At 43.4% G+C, this 20,536-nt stretch overlaps 1 protein-coding gene across 2 annotated transcripts in view; it reads right to left on the reverse strand.

The window, feature by feature from the left end:
- The window catches only part of GABRR1 (gamma-aminobutyric acid type A receptor subunit rho1), a 58,684-nt gene that overhangs the window by 18,792 nt on the left and 19,356 nt on the right, over positions 1-20,536 (reverse strand). Inside the window, exons 2-3 of one of the 2 annotated variants that reach the window (XM_038553358.1) lie at positions 16,249-16,392; positions 612-718 (exon numbers count right to left, since the gene is read on the reverse strand). In XM_038553358.1, the coding sequence (XP_038409286.1) occupies positions 612-718; positions 16,249-16,392 (251 nt within the window). The remainder of the gene's footprint in view (positions 1-611; positions 719-16,248; positions 16,393-20,536) is intronic. The other variant, XM_038553359.1, reaches the window with a different exon arrangement.

Consider the following 20,536-nt stretch of genomic DNA (forward strand, 5'->3'; position numbering starts at 1 on the left):
ATGAGAACTATTTCTAAAATAAACATTTTCTTCCAGGAAGAAACCTGTATGGATGAAAACCCTATTTGACACTGAGACGGCTGAAATCCGCCAGCTACAGGCTAAGCCTCAGAGGCTGTGACAGCCCTCTGCACTACATCATTTTTTTCTCAAGCTATTTTCATTTAATTAAACCCAGCAGACCACACTCTGCCCTCGGATACACACCCACAGTTCCGTCTGCCAGCTCCCAGATGAGCATGAATTTAGTCCAAGGTTGTTATTTCAGAGCATTTGCAGGAGGCAGCTTTGGGCTGCAGCCACCCGGTCTTCCCCTGGCCCTTCCCACAGCCACTTGCTGGCCTCACTGATCCCCAGCCTTCCTTGTCAGGAGCAGTGGCCTAAGGACAGCTCAGTTAGCCTAGCCTAACCTGGGAATGTGCTCAGCAGAGCCCTTGGCGGGGCTGAGCAGGGGTGATGCTGTGGGCTCCGTCTTGATCCCCAAGCCCAACGGAGGCAGACCTCCATTGGGGGAGAGCAAAGTGAGGTGGCCCCTTGGTTTGATTTCTATCCATGGACAAGTGGACAGACCTGAAGACAGAAGAAGGCCACCACAAGGGCATGTCTCATACCTCCAAAGCCGGGCCTCATGCTGAAATCATGGTCGTCTATCCTCAGCAGCTGCTCTGACTTGGTCAATGGCGATTTGGTGATATCAGGGCTTCGCTTCAGAATTGGGCTGCCAAGGGGGGAGAAACAGGTTCATCACATATTCCCATCAAGACAGATTTTTTTAAAAATTGCATTCAGATTTGATCTTGACAGGTTCAAAAGATGTGTTATTTCTTCTTTTTATGTTATTTATTTATTTATTTATATTTTAAGAATCCACGGTTAAGTGGACCCTACATGTTTCTTTCTTTTTTTTTATTTTTTAATGATTTTATTTATTTATTCATGAGAGACACAGAGAGAGAGAGAGAGGAGAGACACAGGCAGAGGGAGGAGCAGGCTCCATGCAGGGAGCCTGATGTGGGACTCAATCCTAGGACTCCAGGATCACACTCTGGGCAGAAGGCAGGCGCTTAAACCGCTAAGCCACCCAGGCTGCCCTTATTTCTTCTTTTTAGCTACTGGATATCTTCTCTTCCTCTCTCTCTCCAGCTTTCTGGATAAATGACTTGACCCAGAAGGTCCAAGACAGTGGTTCAGAATCATAATTGAGGAGCTTTAAAAATACCAGTGCCTAGGGCTCCCTTGGTGGCTCAGTCAGTTATACGTCCAACTCTTGATTTCAGCTCAGGTCATGATCTCAGGGTTGTGAAATTGAGCCCAGAGACAGACTCTGAGTTCAGTGCAGAGCTTGCTTGAGATTCTCTCTCCCTCTCCTTCTGCCCCTCCTATCCTTGCTGGTTTGCTCGCTCTCTCTCTCTCTCTCTCAAACAAACACAAACAAAACAAATGCCCAGGCCCCACCTCAGAGATTTGGATTTGGGTGCTCTGGGAATGGGGCTTGGTGACTGGTATTTTTAAAATCTTATTAAGAGTCTAAACACCCCCCAAAGCACTTCGCCCATTCTGGAAGGGTTTGAGCTGGAGGGAGGAGACAGTGGGTGTGGACAGAGCTTGGTACCCTTGACCTCTGTTGGCTCATTCTGTACAAAGAGGATACACTTTTCCTTGGAAATACCCACCATCCCTGTTCCACAGGAGGCAGCTTCTTGTTCTTCTGCTGCTGAATTGCACCCACTGCTCTTTTTATTTATTTTTACTTTTTCTAAACAGATAATATATTTACAGGATTGGACAATTTTAGGAAGGGAAATGCAGTGAACAGTTGACATCCTATCTCTGCTTCCATCTACCCTATTCCCCCATCCACAGGTACCTCTCTGAATGATTTCTTGTTTCTGCCCAGAGTTTCTTGTAGGTACAAGTTAGTACAAGTATATGTTCTTAGTTCTTCCCTTTTTAAAACCCAAAGTTAACATATTATATAAACTCTCCTACTTTTTCTTTTTTATTTAAATATACTTTGGATTATTTTTTTCCATATCTAAATATCCCAAGTCTCTTATTCTGCTTTACGCTGCATAGTGTTCCAGTACATGGATGCACCACAATTTGTGTAACCATCCTCTATTGGTGGACAGCTGGGTTTTTTCTAGTCTTCTGCTATTACAAAAAATGCTGCAGTGGCCTTGAATGGCCTTCATTCACCCATCAGCACCATCTTTAGAATCCACGGAAATAATTGACTCCCTTCCCAGCTCCTTCTTTTTTTTTCCTAAAGATTTTATTTATTTATTTATTCATGAGAGACACACAGAGAGAGGTAAAGACATAGAGGGAGAAGCAGAGGGAGAAGTAGGCTCCCCATGGAGAGCCTGATGCAGGACTCAATCCTAGGACCCCAGGATCATGACCTGAGCCAAAGGCAGATGCTCAACCACTGAGCCACCCAAGTGCTCCCCCCCCCACACTCCTTCTTATGCTAACACCAGGCATGTGTTCTCCTTATGGTCCCACCACACACACCTCCTTTCCCCTGGATTCAGTGGTTCCCAAACTTTGGCCTGCATCAGTATGTCCTAGGCTTATTCAAACTTAGGTTCCTGAGCCTCCCCTTTCCTCTGATGTTTCTGATTCAGTAGGTCTGGGCTGAGGCTCAAGAATTTGCATCTCTAAGAAGTTCCCAGATGTCACTGATGCCACCCGTGTGGAGACAGCGCCTTGAGAGAGCCACCACCCTGGTTCATTTTATCCTCGATATACACACTTGCCTCCTTTATAACAACCTTACTCCACCTTTAAGTTCTTTGCCATCTTCTCTCTTGAAGAAACCTTTCATCATTTTGGAAGGAAATGTGGCTGAGAGACAAAAATGTCTGATGCTGACTGCTCTGTGCCTTTAGGCAATTTGTTTCCTGAGATTTCCTCAACCAATAAAAGGTAAAGCCCTGTGACCTGACAAGGGGTGCAAAGCGTAGATGAGATAACGTGTGGGAGTACTCTTCAGACTCTAAAGGGTATACAAATGGAAAGAGCCACTGTCATTACTGAGCTGACAAGGAAGTTTCCATCCCAAGTAAGGAAATTACTGTGCTCGTAGCAAGGGAAGCAGTCCAGGGAAAGAATTTAAACTAGTGAAACAGAACCAGCCTACACTGCTTATGAATGTAAAAGAGGAAGAAGCTGGGGACTTGGAGAGGAGGAAAACTGGACCCCATCACTTCCCTCATCCTCTCTCACCCAGCTGGAGCTGGGCGCCCACCATCTTTTCCCTTCCAGTTCTCCCATCCTCTGGTCCCCCACTTTCTGCCTTCTGCTCCATGGCCAACGGAGGGGGTTGTTGCTGAAAATCACCACAGTTGAGGCATGGGGAAGAGACATCTTTAGAATGGTGTGCATGCATTTATGGCCATGCCTGTCTTACTTGTTGGCATCTCTGTGTACTTCTGGTTGTTGTCTCTGTCTATGATGGGAATTAAAAACAAACCTGTGTGCTAGAGACAGGTCTCAAATCAACAAAGCACTCCTCATCCTTCAGATCTACTTCCAATAGAGTCAGAATAAAATGTGAAAGAAAAAAAATAACTATGAAGCGTCAATGTATTAATTTAGCCTTTTGATGAGCATTTTCCCAGTACCCACAGGAGCAAGGATTTGGAGAATGAATTACTCGGAAAGACTAGTCTGAGGAGGTCTGACTTAAAATATCTGCCCCAGTAGTTTACCCTGACCTGAGATTGACACCATCCTTAACTTGAACCTACCATGAAACTGTTACTACAGAGAGTAACACTTGGCCAGGTGGACTGTATCACTTGGGCATCCTTGCCCCCCTGGCGTGTGGTTTCAGCCAAATGGGCACTGGCAGGATATAACAGAGCAGGGCATTTATTCCTCATTCTCTTCCTGCCTCAGTGCCAAGGACTAGCAATGTCTGTGTTGCTCTGTGATCACAGATAATCACAGTATCTTCAATAAGCTCCAATAATACCATGTGCTCTCCAGGACTGTGGGTAGCCATAGCTTCCTGCTGTTGCTTGTCCTCAAGGACATTGGCATGCCTGGTTGGTGCCTTGAACCTTGCCCACAGCTCTGTGAGTGGTCCCTTTATTCAATTATTGGTTAAGCCCTTTTGAGTGCAATGCTGTTTTCGCCGGGACTCGCCTGATGCACAAACATCAGGACTGATGCATAAGGATTCTATCACTTATCTGCAGCAAAGGGGAGCAGAGGCAGGAACTTGACAGATGTGGGTCCCCGGAGTGGGTCCCAGCAGTAGGCAAGAGCTAAGATTGCAGGGAGGGCTGTCTTTGGGGCTACAAGCCATCACAACTGCTGGTCAGCGAGGGCGGGATGAGGTCACAGGCCACTGAGGCAGTCTTCTTTATCTTTAGCACCTTGTACAGTGCTGGGCCCCTGTGGCTTCTTGACATGTTAGTGGAATGAAGGAAGGAATCAGCCCCTAGGAGAGCCTGGGTGGCTCAATCGGTGAGGTGTCTGCCTTTGGCTCAGGTCATGATCCTGGAGTCCGGGGATCAAACCCCGTGTCGGGCTCCCTGCCCAGTCAAGGGTCTGCTTCTCCCTCTGCCCCTCACTCCTGCTCGTTATTTCTCTCTCTTTCATCCTCTCTCTCTCTCTCTCTCTCGTTCTCAAATAGATAAATAAAAATCTTAAAAAAAAAAAAAAAAAAAGAATCAGCCCCCTAGAGGGGTGTCTGAAAAGGGAAGCAGAGGGAATTGAAAGAAGAGAAGGGCTTGAGATGGAAATTGAGCTTGACTCAGTTCTTTCTTTGGCTTTGGGCCAGCCTGAAAACAGAGATGGGCTCTGAGATGCCACTGTCTCTCCCATCACAAAGCTTAGATTCTAGCCTAGAAAAGACTGATAAATAGGATCCTTGAAGTCTTTTTTTTTTTTTTTAATTTTTATTTATTTATGATAGTCACATAGAGAGAGGGAGGGGGGGGCAGAGACACAGGCAGAGGGAGAAGCAGGCTCCATGCACCGGCAGCCCGATGTGGGATTCGATCCCAGGTCTCCAGGATCGCGCCCTGGGCCAAAGGCAGGCGCCAAACCACTGCGCCACCCAGGGATCCCGGATCCTTGAAGTCTTTTTCATTAATGCTGTTAATATTTTTAAGGAACTTTTTTATTGCTGGGGTGCCTGGTTGGTTCAGTCAGTTGAGCGTCTGCTTAGGTCATGACCTCCAAGTCCCAGGATCAAGTCTTGTATTGGGCTTCCCGTTCAGCTGGGAGTCTGCTTCTCTCTCTCCCTCTGCTCCCTGCCCCCTGCTGGTGCACGCTTAGTCTCTCTCTCAAAATCTTTTTTAAAAAATATCTAAGATAAATTAGTTAATTTTAAAAAGATTTATTAAAAATTTTTATTGCTTATGTACCCATGTTAAAAGTTTGTAAAATATGGGCAGCCCCGGTGGCGCAGCAGTTTGGCGCCACCTGCAGCCCAGGGCCTGATCCTGGAGACCTGGGATTGAGTCCCACATTGGGCTCCCAGCACGGAGCCTGCTTCTCCCTCTGCCTGTGTCTCTGCCTCTCTCTGTGTGTCTTTCATGAATAAATAAATAAAATCTTAAAAAAAAAAGTTTGTGAAATAAATTTAAACGTAAAGGAGAGGGATGCCTGGGTGGCTCAGAGGTTGAGCATCTGCCTTTGGCTCAGGGCATGATCCTGGAGTCCCGGGATCGGGTCCCATATCAGGCTCCCCACATGGAGCCTGCTTCTCCCTCTGCCTATGTCTCTGCCTCTTTCTCTCTCTGTCTCTCATGAATAAATAAATAAAATCTTTTAAAAAAATAAACATAAAGGAGAAAATAAAAACCACTCAGGAATAATCTTTGCCATCTGCATATACCCTTATCCTCTGAGAGAGAGAAAGAGGAGACAGTATAACTTGCATTTAAACTCAATACAATATATCACGAAATATTTTGCATGGCATTGGCATCTTTTTACCAGCCAGGAGTATGATTATTAATTTTTTTTAGTAGGCTCTACACCCAATGTGGGGCTCAAGCTCACAACCCCCAGATCAAGGTTCGTGTGCTCTACCTACTGAGCCACCCAGGCAGCCCGGATTGTTAATCTTGAAATGAAGTATGACACACATCAAATGATAGGAATAACTAGCACTGCTTGAGTCCTTATTATCTGCCAGGTACTAAGTTAACTCGTATTACATGTATTAACTTGGCTTAGTCCTCATAACAATCCTATGAAGTAGGTTTTATCATTATCCCCATTTTATACATGAGGAAACTAAGACACAGAGGGTCTGTAAATATGTAAATTGAAAGGAAAAAGAAGCACAAATCCAAAGGTATATTCCAAAGAGTCAAATGGTCCCGTGAGAAATGTGCCAAGGAGGCCAAGGCTTAAATGAGGTGATACTTAAGAAAGGTGCTAAAGACAACCAACTTTCCTTAAAGTTGTATTTTGAGCCAGCAGAGTGTGCAGAGGGAAATATGCTGCTGGGAGGAGATGCAGCAATGTTAGCAAACGATTAAGGTAAGGCTGAGACTCTGCTAACAGAATCCAATCTCCTTCAAAGAGACTGGCCTCTGCATTAGGGAGGGAGCAGTAAAATGAATGAGTTGCTGCCCAGCATAGCAAAAATGCAGGCATAGGATCACTTAACTAGGGGTTTCTCAGCTCAACTGCACTTTGGGGTCACCCAAGGAACTTCCAGGCCACACCCACAACAGGGGTGAGACCCAGCCATCAATAGCTTTCAAACCTCCTCGGCCAATGTTGAGAACCACTGCTCTAATTTTTGTTTAAATAGAACTCAAGTCTACAGACCAGGATGAATTACTGCTCAGGAAATACAAGGATTCTGCAGCAGAGAAAAATCTGGAAAATAAGAGAGAGGCCAGAGAACTGAGGGTGAGAAAATGCTTTCTTGAAATTGACAAAGAAGGAAAAAGGGTAGCATGAAAGTTGCTGAAGTAAGCTCCAGGATGATGCCTGGCCGTGGGCTAGAACTTTGATTACAAAGACAACTTAGGAACTTACTGTGTCCCATCACATCGATAGCATTACACCAATGAGAGCTCAGACAGAGCAAGACATCCTAAACGGATTTCCTTTCCCTAGGTGAGGCCTCCAATTGGCAGATCCGGGTGGTGTGCATAGCGTAACCATCCTCCAAGCAGTGAGGAGCCCTAAGGGGTGCCTGGTGGAATGAGGGTCTGCAGGAGAGTTTCTTATTGGTGCCCATCACAAGATGACATAGGTGAGGCCCAGGATCATTAGGGGTTTACTGAGCTTTACAGTAGTCAAAGCACCTTCCATACTTCAGCTTGCACAGTCCTTACAATAACCCTGAGGTGACAGACATAACCGACTCTACTCTACAGAAGAAACAGACTTGAGGATGTCAAGTGACTTGTCCCAAGTCATGGAGTATGTGGCAGCTCCAGGTCTGGCTTCTTACTGTTTGGAGCCAGTCTTCTTATCACTGTCCCATCTAGCTTAGGAGCTTTGTTGATGGATTCTTGGGGTTGCCTATAACTGTTGCTGCCCAGGCCAAAACTTCAAAGGAAATCCTCATGGACACACATCCAGGGCTCCATCTTACCTCATGGGAACATAAATTTAGGGCTATGATGGCAAGTAGAGTAAGGGTTTGGGAGTGGGTACTAAGCTGGCTGTCTTATAGGGGTGGCCAGGGAACACTTCTCTGGAAGTGACAATCCAGCAGAGACCTGAAGAAGATGAGGGAGCAACCTGCCAATGGGAGAAAGTGCTCCCAGCAGAGTCCTCGCGAGGACAGAGGCCATAAGGTGGGGCTGATCGGTGTGCCCCAGGAGCAGCAAGGAGGCCAGTGTGGCAATAAGGAGGAGACATGGGCCAGACCCGCTGAGTTTGCTCCTCTGCTTACCCAAGATTGAACATGGGGCTACCCTCCAGTGTGCCCACCCCGAGGAAGGCTGCTATGAGACTGTGTACATGTTGCTCTTTGAGGCAATGATATGGTGCAGCAGGAAGGACACCTGCCAGTGAGGAAGCCAGCACACTCTCAAGACCCAGCTTTTCTGGCTGATGAGAGAACACAACACATTTCTGCTTTCTGTCCGTTTCTGTTTACTCTGCTGTGAGATAAGGGATTGGGCCATGGGGGAGCTTGGAGACCTTTCAAGCCTATTCCAGAAGGCATATTGTCCCTAAGGTACTAGAGGTACCTTATAGCTCTAGCCCTGTGGGTGGATGGCAATATAGGAAGGGTCAGGGCACAGCAGATCCCTACAAATACAGTTTTGGTTTCCTCACAGACACAGCAGTACAGGGTGTGTGTGTGTGTGTGTGCATGTGTGCATTTAATTTTTATTTATCTAATAAGGATGGTACCATAATGTTACTTATATTTCTTGAATTGCTATAGAGGCTGTGGATTTTTGCACATAATGAATAAGTATTCCGTGTTTTCCTTTGAGAGAAACTAGTTTATTTCTTTTGATTTCTTACTAGGTGGATTTTGGGGTAAGTAACCAATAAACTGCTTTTCAAACCATAACCTCTAAGAATATATGATGGGTAATTTTATGTGTCAACTTTGCTAGGCCATGGTACCCAGTTCTTGGTTAAACACCAACCTAGATCTTGCAGTGAGATATTTTTAAAGATGTGATTAACATTTACATCAATAGACTTTAAGCAAAGCAGATTGCTCTTCGTGATGTGGGTGGATCTCATCCAATCATTTGAAAGCCTTAGGAGAAAGGGCTGAGATCCTCTGAGAAAGGGAAACCTACCACCAGACTGCCTTCAGACTTGAGCTGCAGCATCAACTCCTGCTGAATTTCCAGACTTGGTAGCCCCCACAACCACATGAGCCAATTCTTTCAAATAAATAAATCCTCCTCCTTCTTCTCTCTCCATACATACATACACATTATACTACATCTGTGTCGCACAATATATCTATGTAATGCTGGATATACAGATAGATAGATACATTTACATGCCCCCTACTGTTTCTCTGGAGAACCCTGACTAATACAGGGTGGGAACACTCCCTGACACCTGAGGTCTGCACACCTGTGGGGGACCTGAACTACCTGGAATCAAAAGCCAGCAGGGCTCATGTCTGGTGTGGGTGGGACCAGCCCAGCTTCAACGTGGCTTCTGATCCTATCTCCATGTCCTAACTCAGGGTCATTTGATCAAACTTTCTTCTTGCCACCATGCCTGAATCCTGTTCCCATCAACGTGAGGCAGGTCCTTAGCACAAAGCCCTGGGATGCTGTTGCCCTTGGAGGGGACAAAAGGTCATGTCTGTCCCCCTGCTTCTCAGCTAAAATCTCAACCTAGATCATCTCTTTTCTCTTGTACATACGTCCCAACATAAATTCCCTATGCCTTCCCACTTGAAGACACTGGATTACTTTCTTTTAATTTAAAGCTCTGATTTTTTCCCCCACCTATTCTCTTTCTCAGGATTCTGAGGCTGTACTTTTCCCATTTATTATAGTTCTTTAACTACTTTCTAACTTGTACAAATCTGTCTCTAATTCCAATGTTACCTGCTTTATGAGCAACCTTTGTTTACTGATCATATTCTATTCACTATGTACCTATGTGCCTTTGAACACTTTAGAATCTCAGTAAATATCTTTTAAGTGGAATTCCCATCACTAATTAAATAACCAGCTATTTTTAAAAAACAAAACCAGAAAAAAAAAAAAGGCCAGAAAACAAAGAGTTTGTCGAGATAGCTCACAACATATTTGGTAAGTGAAGTTATTGAGTGAACTTCTCTACCTACCCCTACCTCCTGCCCTTGCACCTGGAAATGGAATAAGATCAGGCCCAGAAAAGAGGATAGTAAAAGCCTATAACAAGACTTGATATCACAGTAATCACAAGTCACAATCACTTGTTTGAGGTGAAATTTTTTCAATGAGGCAGATTACAGTATAGGAAAGGGCTCAGATTTGACATCAGTCAGGCTTCAGTGTGAATCCCAGGATAGCCACAAACTAGTCATGAACCTTGGGCAGGTTATTTGATCTTTCTATGCCTCAGTTTTATATAAAATGGGGAAATGATACTAACTTTATAAGATTGCTAAATTAAGCAAGAAAATATTTGAACTACATAAAATGGCTGACATTCAATGGTTTTGACCTAGAAAAACATTTTCATATGGTTCAACCTGAATCTTACATTCATCAATATAATGTCCTGTTTTCACATGATGATGGTGAGAGGAGGGCCCTGGACATAGAGAAATAAGCGGTATGAATTCTGAGGGGATGTAGCATGACCTTGGCATAAGTATTTTATATTTTGGGGCTCTTCTCATCTTTAAATGAAGGGATTTCTAGGGTCCTTGAAATTCTGACATTCTGTAAAAATTATTTTATTAATGTCTGTAACCTCTACTGAATTGTCAGCATCTCAAGGGATCACCATTGCTTCCCAAGCCTTGGGCACAGTGCCTGGAGCATAATGTAGTGAATACATAAATTTGTTGGATGAATGAAGTACAGAAAGAGCAAGAATTAGAATGCACTCATTTATTTATGCTTAACATTCCTTGAGTATCTATTATGTACCAGATATCGTACTCGAACTTGGGGTGACAAGGATAAAGGTACAAGTTGAGCCCTTGTTATGGACTGGACGGTGCCCCCGCCCCCAAATCCATATGTTAAAGCCTTAACTCCCAGTGTGACTGTATTTGGAGATAGGTCTTCAGGCAGGTAATTAAGGTTAAATGAGTTCAGAAGAATGGAGCTCAGATACAATAGGATTGGTGTCCTTACAAGAAGAGGAAGACACTAGAGATGCATCTTCCACAGAGAAAAGGCCATTTGAGGACATAGCAAGAAGGAGGCTGTCTACAAGCCAGGAAGAAAGCCTTTCACCAGAAACCAAATTTCCTGACACATTGATCATGGGCTTCTAGCCTCCAGACCCGTGAGAGAATCACTGTCTATTGTTTAGGCCACTCAGTCTGTGGTAATTTATTGTGGCAGCCCCAGTAGACTAATACAGCCCTCAGGAGGCTGATAGTCTAGAAGCTGAGGCAGATGAGGAGTGAGTGCTAATGTTGAGAGATTAGTCCTCTGAGATGGGCTGGACGGGGGCTGTGGAAGCCTTGAAGTAAGTTGCCCAGTTGAGACTGAGAGGCGGGGTGGAGGAAGGCCAATGAAGGCTCCTCAGAAGGTGACATCTCTGGTAAGCATTGGAGCAGCAAAAGAAGTGAGCAGGACAAAAAGGAAAGGAAATGATGTCATCAGCATGGGAAGAAACCTAAGTATAGGTCTCAGGAAACCATTAGTCAGAACTGGACAAGACCCAGCAGCACAAAGAGGAGAATCAAAGGTTTAAGCAAACTATCTGGAGAATGAAAGGACAAGATGAAGAGAGAACACTACTTACTCAGGAGAAAATCAAATTCCAAGATATTTAGGACAGTCAGAGACCCAGTCCATAATTCATTGGCTTGTGCTTTGTCAGGACAGGGATTTGACAGTGAGTATCTCATGTATCATCATCATCATCATCATCATCATCATTGCCTTTCTCCCACCTTCCCTCATCAGCATGTGAACCTGCTGCATCTCCTCTGGCCTGAGAGCTCTTACCCAGCTGGCTCTGTCTCACCCTCATCAGTTGCAGCCTTTCCATTCACAGCTGAATTTCTCGTCTAAGTTACCTATACCCATCCCACTCTTCAACACACTGCCACTCTTCTCTGAGGTCCTCAGTGGATCTTAGCGGCTGTATCTTTGTGTAATATGACCCTATTGTTCTCTCCCTCCTTCTGGAAATCCTTGACACTTCCCTGGAATGCCTCCGTAGTCTGTAAGCCTCTGGAGGGCAAAAGCTGTATTTGATTTAGTCATTGATGAAGCACCCATCGCTGGGTGTGGTGCTGGCCCTTTAAGGAGCATTTGACAACTGTTAAATAAATGGCTCTCTTGGCATCTATGACACCTCTCAATTCCAGTCACACAGCTATTTCTCTGGTCCCTCATTTTCCAGCATCCTTCACCAAGGCTTCTTCCTCTTTCCTCTCCTTAAATGTTGCTTTTCCATAAGATTCTTCCTTGATCCTATTCTTATTTCATGTGACATGCTGTTTTTGGGTCACCTCATCCACCACCACCTATGAGTACTCCTATAAGATCTACATCTCCAAGGATGCCTGGGTGGCTCAGTGGTTGAGTGTCTGCCTTTGGCTCAGGTCATGATCCTGGGGTCCTGGGATTGAGTCCCACAACAGGCTCCCCTCTGCCTATGTCTCTGCCTCTCTCTGTGTCTCTCATGAATAAATAAATAAAATCTTAAAAAAAAAAAAAAGTCTACATCTCCAAGCCCGATTTCCCTCATGAGCTGCAGACCTATAGGCCTCCAATTAGACAGCTATCTCTTAGCATCTGTGAAAGCAAATCCAGGTCCACGTGTTCATAATGAACACCTCTTGCCCCAAATCTGCTCCTCATCCTGCTCTCCTTTCCCTGGCACCACCCTCTACCAGGTCACACAATTCAAATACCTGCTAGTCTACCACCCAGTCTAATTCTGATGATTCTAGCTCTTTAAAGCTCTCAGATCCATTCCTCCACCCCCACCCCCGCACTGTTCTTTCCACTAATATCCTATTTCAGGCTTTCACTACCTCTCACCTGGGTTAAGGCATAGGCTCTGGATTACTTTCTCTGACTCCTCTCTAGCACCCTTTCCATCCTTCTACCATACTGACACCAGTGTGAGCTCTCCAAAATGGAAACCAGCTGAAGCTATTCAGACCCACTTTACTTTCAGAATAAACTTGAATTTTTTAGCATGCCAAAGCAAGTATGAGAACAATTCTTGCTGCTTCTGATAGATCAGTTTGCCTGCCCAGAGCAAGAGCTGGCATTTGTCCCATGGCCTGTGGTGTAGGTAGGTTATGCCTCCATTCTTTCAGGGAGGAGGAAGAGACAATAACTATTGACCCATTCTAGAAACATTACCCAGTGCCGTGGCATTCTCATATTTACCAAGCATGATTTATGAGGAAGGTCCCACCTGGATGTGCCTCCTATGGAGATCTTGGGAAACAGTACTTGAGTTATTTGCCAGAGTGGAGACTAGAGCGAGGAAGTGAGGAACAAAACCTAAGGAGGCATCCATTCTCAGACCATGCAAGTGCCTCCTTAAAGTGCCTACCTTGCACCGCAGGCATCTCACTTGCCTTGCCCTCACACCTTGCTTCCCATTTCATTAGTATAAATTGAAAAGAAACCTGGATACAAATAACTAGCAATTTAAGAGTTGAGAATCTGGATGAAATTAAGTAAGCCCTTTAAGAATGTAGGCTATATAAAAATAAAACCACCTGGCTGGCGGATATAGAAGTTGGGTCCACCATTCTGGAAAGCAATTTGGCCAAATATATTTGTAGCTTTAAAGTTCTTGTGCCATTTGACCCAGTACACTTCCAGGAGTCTATCCAAATTTAAAAATCATATACGTAGGATTGCCTAGATGGCTCAGTGAGTAGAGCGCGTGACTCTCGACCTCAGGGTTGTGGGTTCAAGCCCCGTGTTGGGCATAGAGCTTATTTTACAAAAGAAAATCCTGTCTGTAGACAATCCTAATGTACAAAGATAATCGTGCACAATATTTATAATAACAAAGGAAGCAACTAAAAGTCCACAATACAGAGGAAACTGCTTAAATGGTGATAAATCATGCATTTTTATACATTATAATGTAGTCATTCAAATGATAATTATGTAGACTGTATATAATTAAACATGCAGACAAAATCATTCAATACCTTAAGGTTACAAATGTAACTATATATATAGAATAATCTCAGACTAGTTAATAGTCAGTATGTGCTTAGAAATTAAAGGCTGGGGGCACCTGAGTGGCTCAGTGGGTTGGGCGTCTGTCTTTGGCTCAGGTCGTGATCCCGGGGTCCTGAGATCAAGTCCCACATCAGGCTCCCACAGGGAGCCTGCTTTTCCCTCTGCCTGTGTCTCTGCTTCTCTGTCTCTCATGAATAAATAAATAAAATCTTAAAAAAAAAAGAAAAAGAAAAAGAAAAAGAAAAGACAAGCTGAAAGAAAATACACAAAAATGCTAGCAATGTTAACACTCATAAATTTCTGGGTTTGGGGATTATGAATGATTTTTGTGTTTTTAAAACATCTTTCCCATTTTTGAAAATGTTAAGTAGGAGATCCCTGGGTGGTTCTGCGGTTTAGCACCTTCCTTCGGCCCAGGGTGTGATCCTGGAGTCCCGGGATGGAGTCCGCGTCGGGCTTCCTTCATGGAGCCTGCTTCTCCCTCTGCCTGTGTCTCTGCCTCTCCCTCTCTCTATGTCTATCATGAATAAATAAATAAAAATCTTAAAAAAAGAAAATGTTAAGTAATAGTCACATATGACTTTCATAATAAAAAATGAAAGTTCTTTTAAATAATGTTTAAATTTTTTTAAAGGTTGTTTATTAATTTATTTGAGAGAGAAAGAGAACCAAGGGGAGAGGCAGAGGGAGAGGGAGAGAATCTTGAAGCAGACTCCTCTCTGAGCACAGAGGCTCCCACATGGGGCTCCATCCTGCTGGGTTGCTCCCATGACCCTGAGATCACAACCTGAGCCAAAACCGAATGATGTGCTTAACTGACCTTATCACCCAGTGCCCCAAATAATATATTTTTTAATTTTTAAAAATTTTTAAAAGATTTTTATTTATTTATTCATGAGAGACACACACACACACACAGAGACAGAGAGGCAGAGACACAGGCAGAGGGAGAAGCAGGCTGTATGCAGGGAGCCTGACGTGGGACTTGATCCTGTGTCTCCAGGATCATGCCCTGGGCTGAAGGTGACACTTAAACTGCTGAGCCACCAGGGATGCCCCCCAAATAATATTTTTTAAAGAAAATCTATTTCACTCTCTAGGACTTCTCTTCATCCCTGGTATTCACCAATAGGTTGCCACTGCAACTCTGGCTTAGGGGAGAGGCTGAGAAGTTTCTGATGACAACCAATAGGGTTTGTCGTTGTGGTTGCTTTTAATCCTCATGAGCACATTTGGTCCAGATAATCTCTATGGCTGTACCGCTCCACGGATTCCACTGTTTGCCCAAGCAACTTCTGACTCTGACAGAACCAGGGCATGTGGCTTGTACACGGCAGTCTCAGTGCCCAGGACTTCCCATGATCCTGGGGTATTTCAGCTCCTGGTTTTGTGATGTCGTAAAGCACCTGGAACAAGTGCTGTGAGCCGTAGCTGGCTGCTTGTGAGCCCGTGTGTGGAGGGCTCTCAACTCCAGGAGGGGGACACTGAAGAGTCAGCCACCCACCCAGCCCTCTCACTAGCCCTGATCTGCAAAAAGCTGGGTTTCCTTTCACACTAATTGATATTTCTGACCTCTATTCATATTTATATCCAGAGATAAAGAGACTCAAAGCTTAATTTGGACCTAAGGCTGACAAAGAACTGAGAGGCAAGAATGCCCTTACTGCCTCTATTTCCTCATCAGTAAAGAGAGAGATGGGTCAGGTTTCCTCCCTCTGTGCTATTTTATTGATGAATGTTGGGCAAGCAGATGTGCACTTAACGACCAGCGCTGCCATCAATGCTGCTTGAGTGGGTACAGGTGCCAAAGGGGCCTCTGCCTAAGCTGCTGCCTCAGATGCTAGTCCCGGGAGGGCAGCACGTACCGTTGATGATGAGTGAGCAGCAGGTCTGCAAGCAGGTCTATCCCTGCACCTCCCTCCCCCATTTATTAGTAGGGGACAATCTAATGATCTGTCTAGCCATACAGCTTGAAGAAAGCTGCCTGGTTTTCTTTTAAAAGATGTTAAAAGGGACCCACAAATCTAGCAGAAATAGTTAGAACTAACAAGATCATTCTCACTAATTAGAGACCCCTTTAGTTATTTGAGAATTTGCAGATTTATTCCAACATAGAATGCAGACATCAAATAATTGCCCTTAATTTTTTTAAACAAGGTGCATGTATTCTTTTTTCCAGAGTCTATCTTTCCCCTAGGATGATTCATAAGAGATTTAGGAATATGCAGTAATAACAGTATATCTGATCTGGCATCATTAAAAAAACAACAGCATAATTCTAACTTCCTAAAAGAGAGGGAGCAGGGAAAAAAAAAAAAGAGAGGGAGCAGGGGAACAAAAGGAAAAGGTGGGGAAAGGCATCCACATAAAACACGATATGCTGGAAGGGACTCCAGAACAATACCATAGGCTCTATCCCCAGGAGTCCACTCACCTGCCTTTCTTAGACATCTCGTGTGCTTCTCTTCCTTGCCAGTGCTGTCTGCCTTCAGTGGTCAAAACCCATCCCCACCACAAAAGGAAGACGCCAACTTTCATATTCTGGACAGCCAGCATGGGTTTCCAAATCCAAATGGTTCTCTCAAGAAACAGCAAAAAGGAAAAGGATGTTCTTTTTTCTCTCTTAAGACATTATTGGTCTGTTCATTATTCCAAGGATGTTTACTCATGCAAAAAAATAAATAAATAAACCCACAGTATGTAATCTGGAGAGCAGGAGAAAGCAATTTCCACTAAACCTATAAATCCTCCTACGTCAGATGTCAGGGATTTTCTGAACTGAGGTTGAAGTCCTGTGTTCCTGTTGAACAATTATTTCATCCAGTCTAGATTAGTTCATCATTAGATGTGGTGAATATATTAGTAAAAGATCTGTATTTTCTGGTTCAAATGAATAGAAGGAAAACGGACCAAAGCAATTTCCAAAATGAGAAATGCCAGAAATACTGAACTGCTTCCTATACTAAGTTAATGAGCTCCTCCCTGGATCTATTTTAAGCTTCCAGCCATTATTATTTGCTTTAGCTGAGGGCTGGATTTGTACAACTCCCCGCCCCCAATCCCTCCTATGCTGAAGCCACAAAACCTCATGGCTTCCTACCTGGGCAGGTTGTCTATATGATTGAGGTTGGGAGGGCTGGAGGGAGAGGATTTTTTTGTCTTTGTTTTGCACAGAAAGAACCAAATTTTCTTATTAGCTGTATTATTTGTATTATGAACTTCATCAGACTTTTCATGTTTAAAAAATACCAATAATAAATTAGCAATAGCCATTAAGCCTGTATTATCTAATGTTAAGAGCAATGGGTCCAAAATGGAGTCACTTATGATAAGTTCCATGTCACCAAGACTTAGTTTCAGCCCTCCTAGAAATGGAATCTTAAACCAGTCAATCAGAAGTCACCTAATTAGCACTAGTTAATAATCTGCCTAATAGAGACCTTACCATCCCCTAAAGGAAAGTAATGTTGCAATAACCAGTCTACTTTTTTTTTAAGATTTTGTTTATTTATTTGTTTGAGAGACAGAGAGATAGCAAGAGAGAGCACAAGTGGGAAGGAGGAGCAGGCTCCCCACTGATCCCCATCCCTGAACCCTGGGATCATGACCTGAGCAGAAGGCAGATGCTTAACCACTAAGCCACCTGGGCACCCCTAACCAGTCCACTTTTTTGTCTAGTATAACTTCCTTGTCCCACCCCTTCTGCTTATACAAATCTGTTATTTTATATAGGTCCTCAGAGCTCCTTTCTATCTGCTAGATTAGATGTTGCCTGATTCATGAATCATTGAACAAAGCCAATAAAATCTTCAAAATTTACTCAGTTGAATATTTTAAACATCATAGATAGTTTTTATTTATCTCTAATGCTTGTTCAAGGACTGCTATAATCGATAGGTCAGTCAATCTATTGACTCTTTAAGTCTCAGCTGACATGGATAACTTTCGGAGCATAATGCTGGAACTTAGGATTTCCAGGACTCTTTATAGTTGAGAAGCAGACAGTTTCATGAAACTGCTAACCCAGCATCCATCAGAATGAGAATTAATTACATAAGACTGAACAAATTGGTACAGGAAGTTTTATTGAGATTATTTGGATTACTGTTGATTTGTTTTAATGTCCTATTTACTGGTTGTACAAGGAAGCCTTTCCTTTTTCTTCTTATGCTATATGTAATTCACAATAATTTTATAAATTGTGCTGTTGTAAACCTAAAATGAAACATTTAAAATGATATATGGTTCTCACTGACACAATTAATTACCCTCTTCAGAATTCAGAAACTTACCTAGTCTCTATACTTTTCAATATAATTGTTTATGTTCAATAAGAATCTGTCCTCCTTTTTACCAGATATAATTAGAAGACTCCGTTATGCCATCAAGGCCTTGCCTGGAATATTATAGTTGATTTGACTGGATGTGACAAGCCATTTTAAAGAACAAACTTTGGGGACCCCCTGGCTGGCTCAGTAGGTAGACCATGCAACTCTTGATCTTGGGGTTGTGAGTTCGAGCCCCACATTGGATGTAGAGATTACCCAAAAATAAAATCTTTTTTAAAAACTTAAAAGGAATAAAGAACAAAATTTGGCTGTAATTATGGAGTCAATGCTTACAAAGTCCTCCCAAGAAACGTGGCCTGAAACAGTTTATAGAGTCCAGCCTGATAGGTAGTAAGGAAGGGAAGCCATTGTTATGTTTTTTGAAACCTCAAGAAGAGAAGAATTTGCCCAAATGTAAAGGTAGCTAAAGTTTGGTGGAGTGTCTTGGGACAGCAAATAAGATGTGCTTTTCAGAGTTCAGTCTCAGATTCTTTATGAACATTCCCAGACAGAAGTTAATTTGGGACTGTTTAATACTGTATGACTCTAGATTTCACAAAGCAAGCTGAAGGAGGCCTCTCTGATCAATCAACAATCTCAATGCACCTAAGTACATCAGCCAAACCTAATGAGACCAGCTCTTTTTTTTTTTAAGATTTTATTTATTTATTCATGAGACACACACACACACACACAGGCAGAGACAGGCAGAGGGAGAAAGAGGCTCCATGAAGGGAGCCTGATGTGGGACTCGATCCCAGGACTCCAGGATCACACCCTGGGCTGAAGGCAGACGCTTAACCACTGAGCCACCCAGGCGTCCTGAAACCAGCTTTTTTAATGACCTAGAATGATCTTGAAATTGTATATGATCAAAGGGGAAGGAAGTCTGCCAGGAGAAACTGTCAGATATTGAAATGGGCAAAAGAGATTATTGGGTGTCCTTGTAATCAAATGCTAAACCTTGTCCAGTGGACCTTCTAGGGATTATCTCACCCTATAGGGATGTGGCCTTTGATTGTCTTTGACCAGGCTATTTTACAACTCTGTGCAAGTAGATATTAACATGTAAAAAGCTGAAAGTAATACATTTTTTCTGTCCATAGCTATGCAAACTATTCCTTTTGTCCAATAAGAAATATAAATCTCTATAAATCAAATCCTCATATGAACTAGTTGTCACATCTTACCAGTCCTCTTGCTAATTAATGAGATAAATAAAAATTTTGACATGTGTTCATTTTTATAGAGTTGTGTTAACTCTTCTTATATAAATTGTCTTTTAACAATAGTTAGTGAGGGATCCCTGGGTGGCGCAGCGGTTTGGCGCCTGCCTTTGGCCCAGGGCACGATCCTGGAGACCCGGGATCGAATCCCACATCAGGCTCCCGGTGCATGGAGCCTGCTTCTCCCTCTGCCTGTGTCTCTGCCTCTCTCTCTCTCTCTGTGACTATCATAAATAAATAAAAATTAAAAAAAAAAATGCCACTTAGCCTGTGGTATTTAAAAAAAAAAAAAAAAAAAAAAAACAATAGTTAGTGAGTAGATGTTGAAAATAACTCAACATCTAGAAATAAAGACAATATGTGACGTCTCCAGAAGTCAGTGCAAGCACAGAATGATTATTCACTTGGTAGTGACTCGCCCATCTGAAGAAACAAAGTGGCAAAAGGGAAAGATTCTGGGATTGAGTACATAAAATTTTTCAGGCCAACAAGGCATTGAAGGGTCTGTTAAATGACTCTTTGATGCTCATATTGGAAAATGCATTTCCTTCTTATTTAGAGGACCCTGGACTTAACCAAAGAAAACAAATCCAGATGGCTTCAAATATGCATTTCCTACCTTCTCTCAGTAGCCTAGCAGAGATCTGGCTCAACAGGTCTGAGTTAGCTCAGTGGGAGGACAGGCTGAGGCTAGATGCCCAACCTCCCCAACAAGGCCACCTCCCCCACCAGGAAGCGCCAATGGTAGAACCCTTTCTGCATTTGGCCTTGGCCAACCAATACCCTGCCCAAGTACCCCTCTTGGGGAGATCATGAAGGCTCAGAAAGTCATGTGCACTTTGTTACTTCCCCACTTATAAGTGCTTTTAATAAATATCCCCCCACACACACACACCATTAACACCATGTGACTCTACTGCAGAGAGTATCCATGCCATTTTTGCAAGATAAGGACATAAGAGATATTTGTAAAGATGACATGTGGCCTGAGAGAACCAGCTGAGGCTAACATCCAGATTCAGGAAGGCAGAGGAATTAGAAATCATGATCCAAGACTTATTGAGGACCTAGACTGACTTACTAAAGTATAGTATTTCCAGAGCAATTTTTAAAACCACTGTTTTTGACCAAATTCTCCTTTTCCTTTATTCAGCACACCAGTCTCTTC

The sequence above is a fragment of the Canis lupus genome, chromosome 12, assembly GCF_011100685.1.
Source record: "Canis lupus familiaris isolate Mischka breed German Shepherd chromosome 12, alternate assembly UU_Cfam_GSD_1.0, whole genome shotgun sequence".
NCBI lineage: Eukaryota > Metazoa > Chordata > Mammalia > Carnivora > Canidae > Canis > Canis lupus.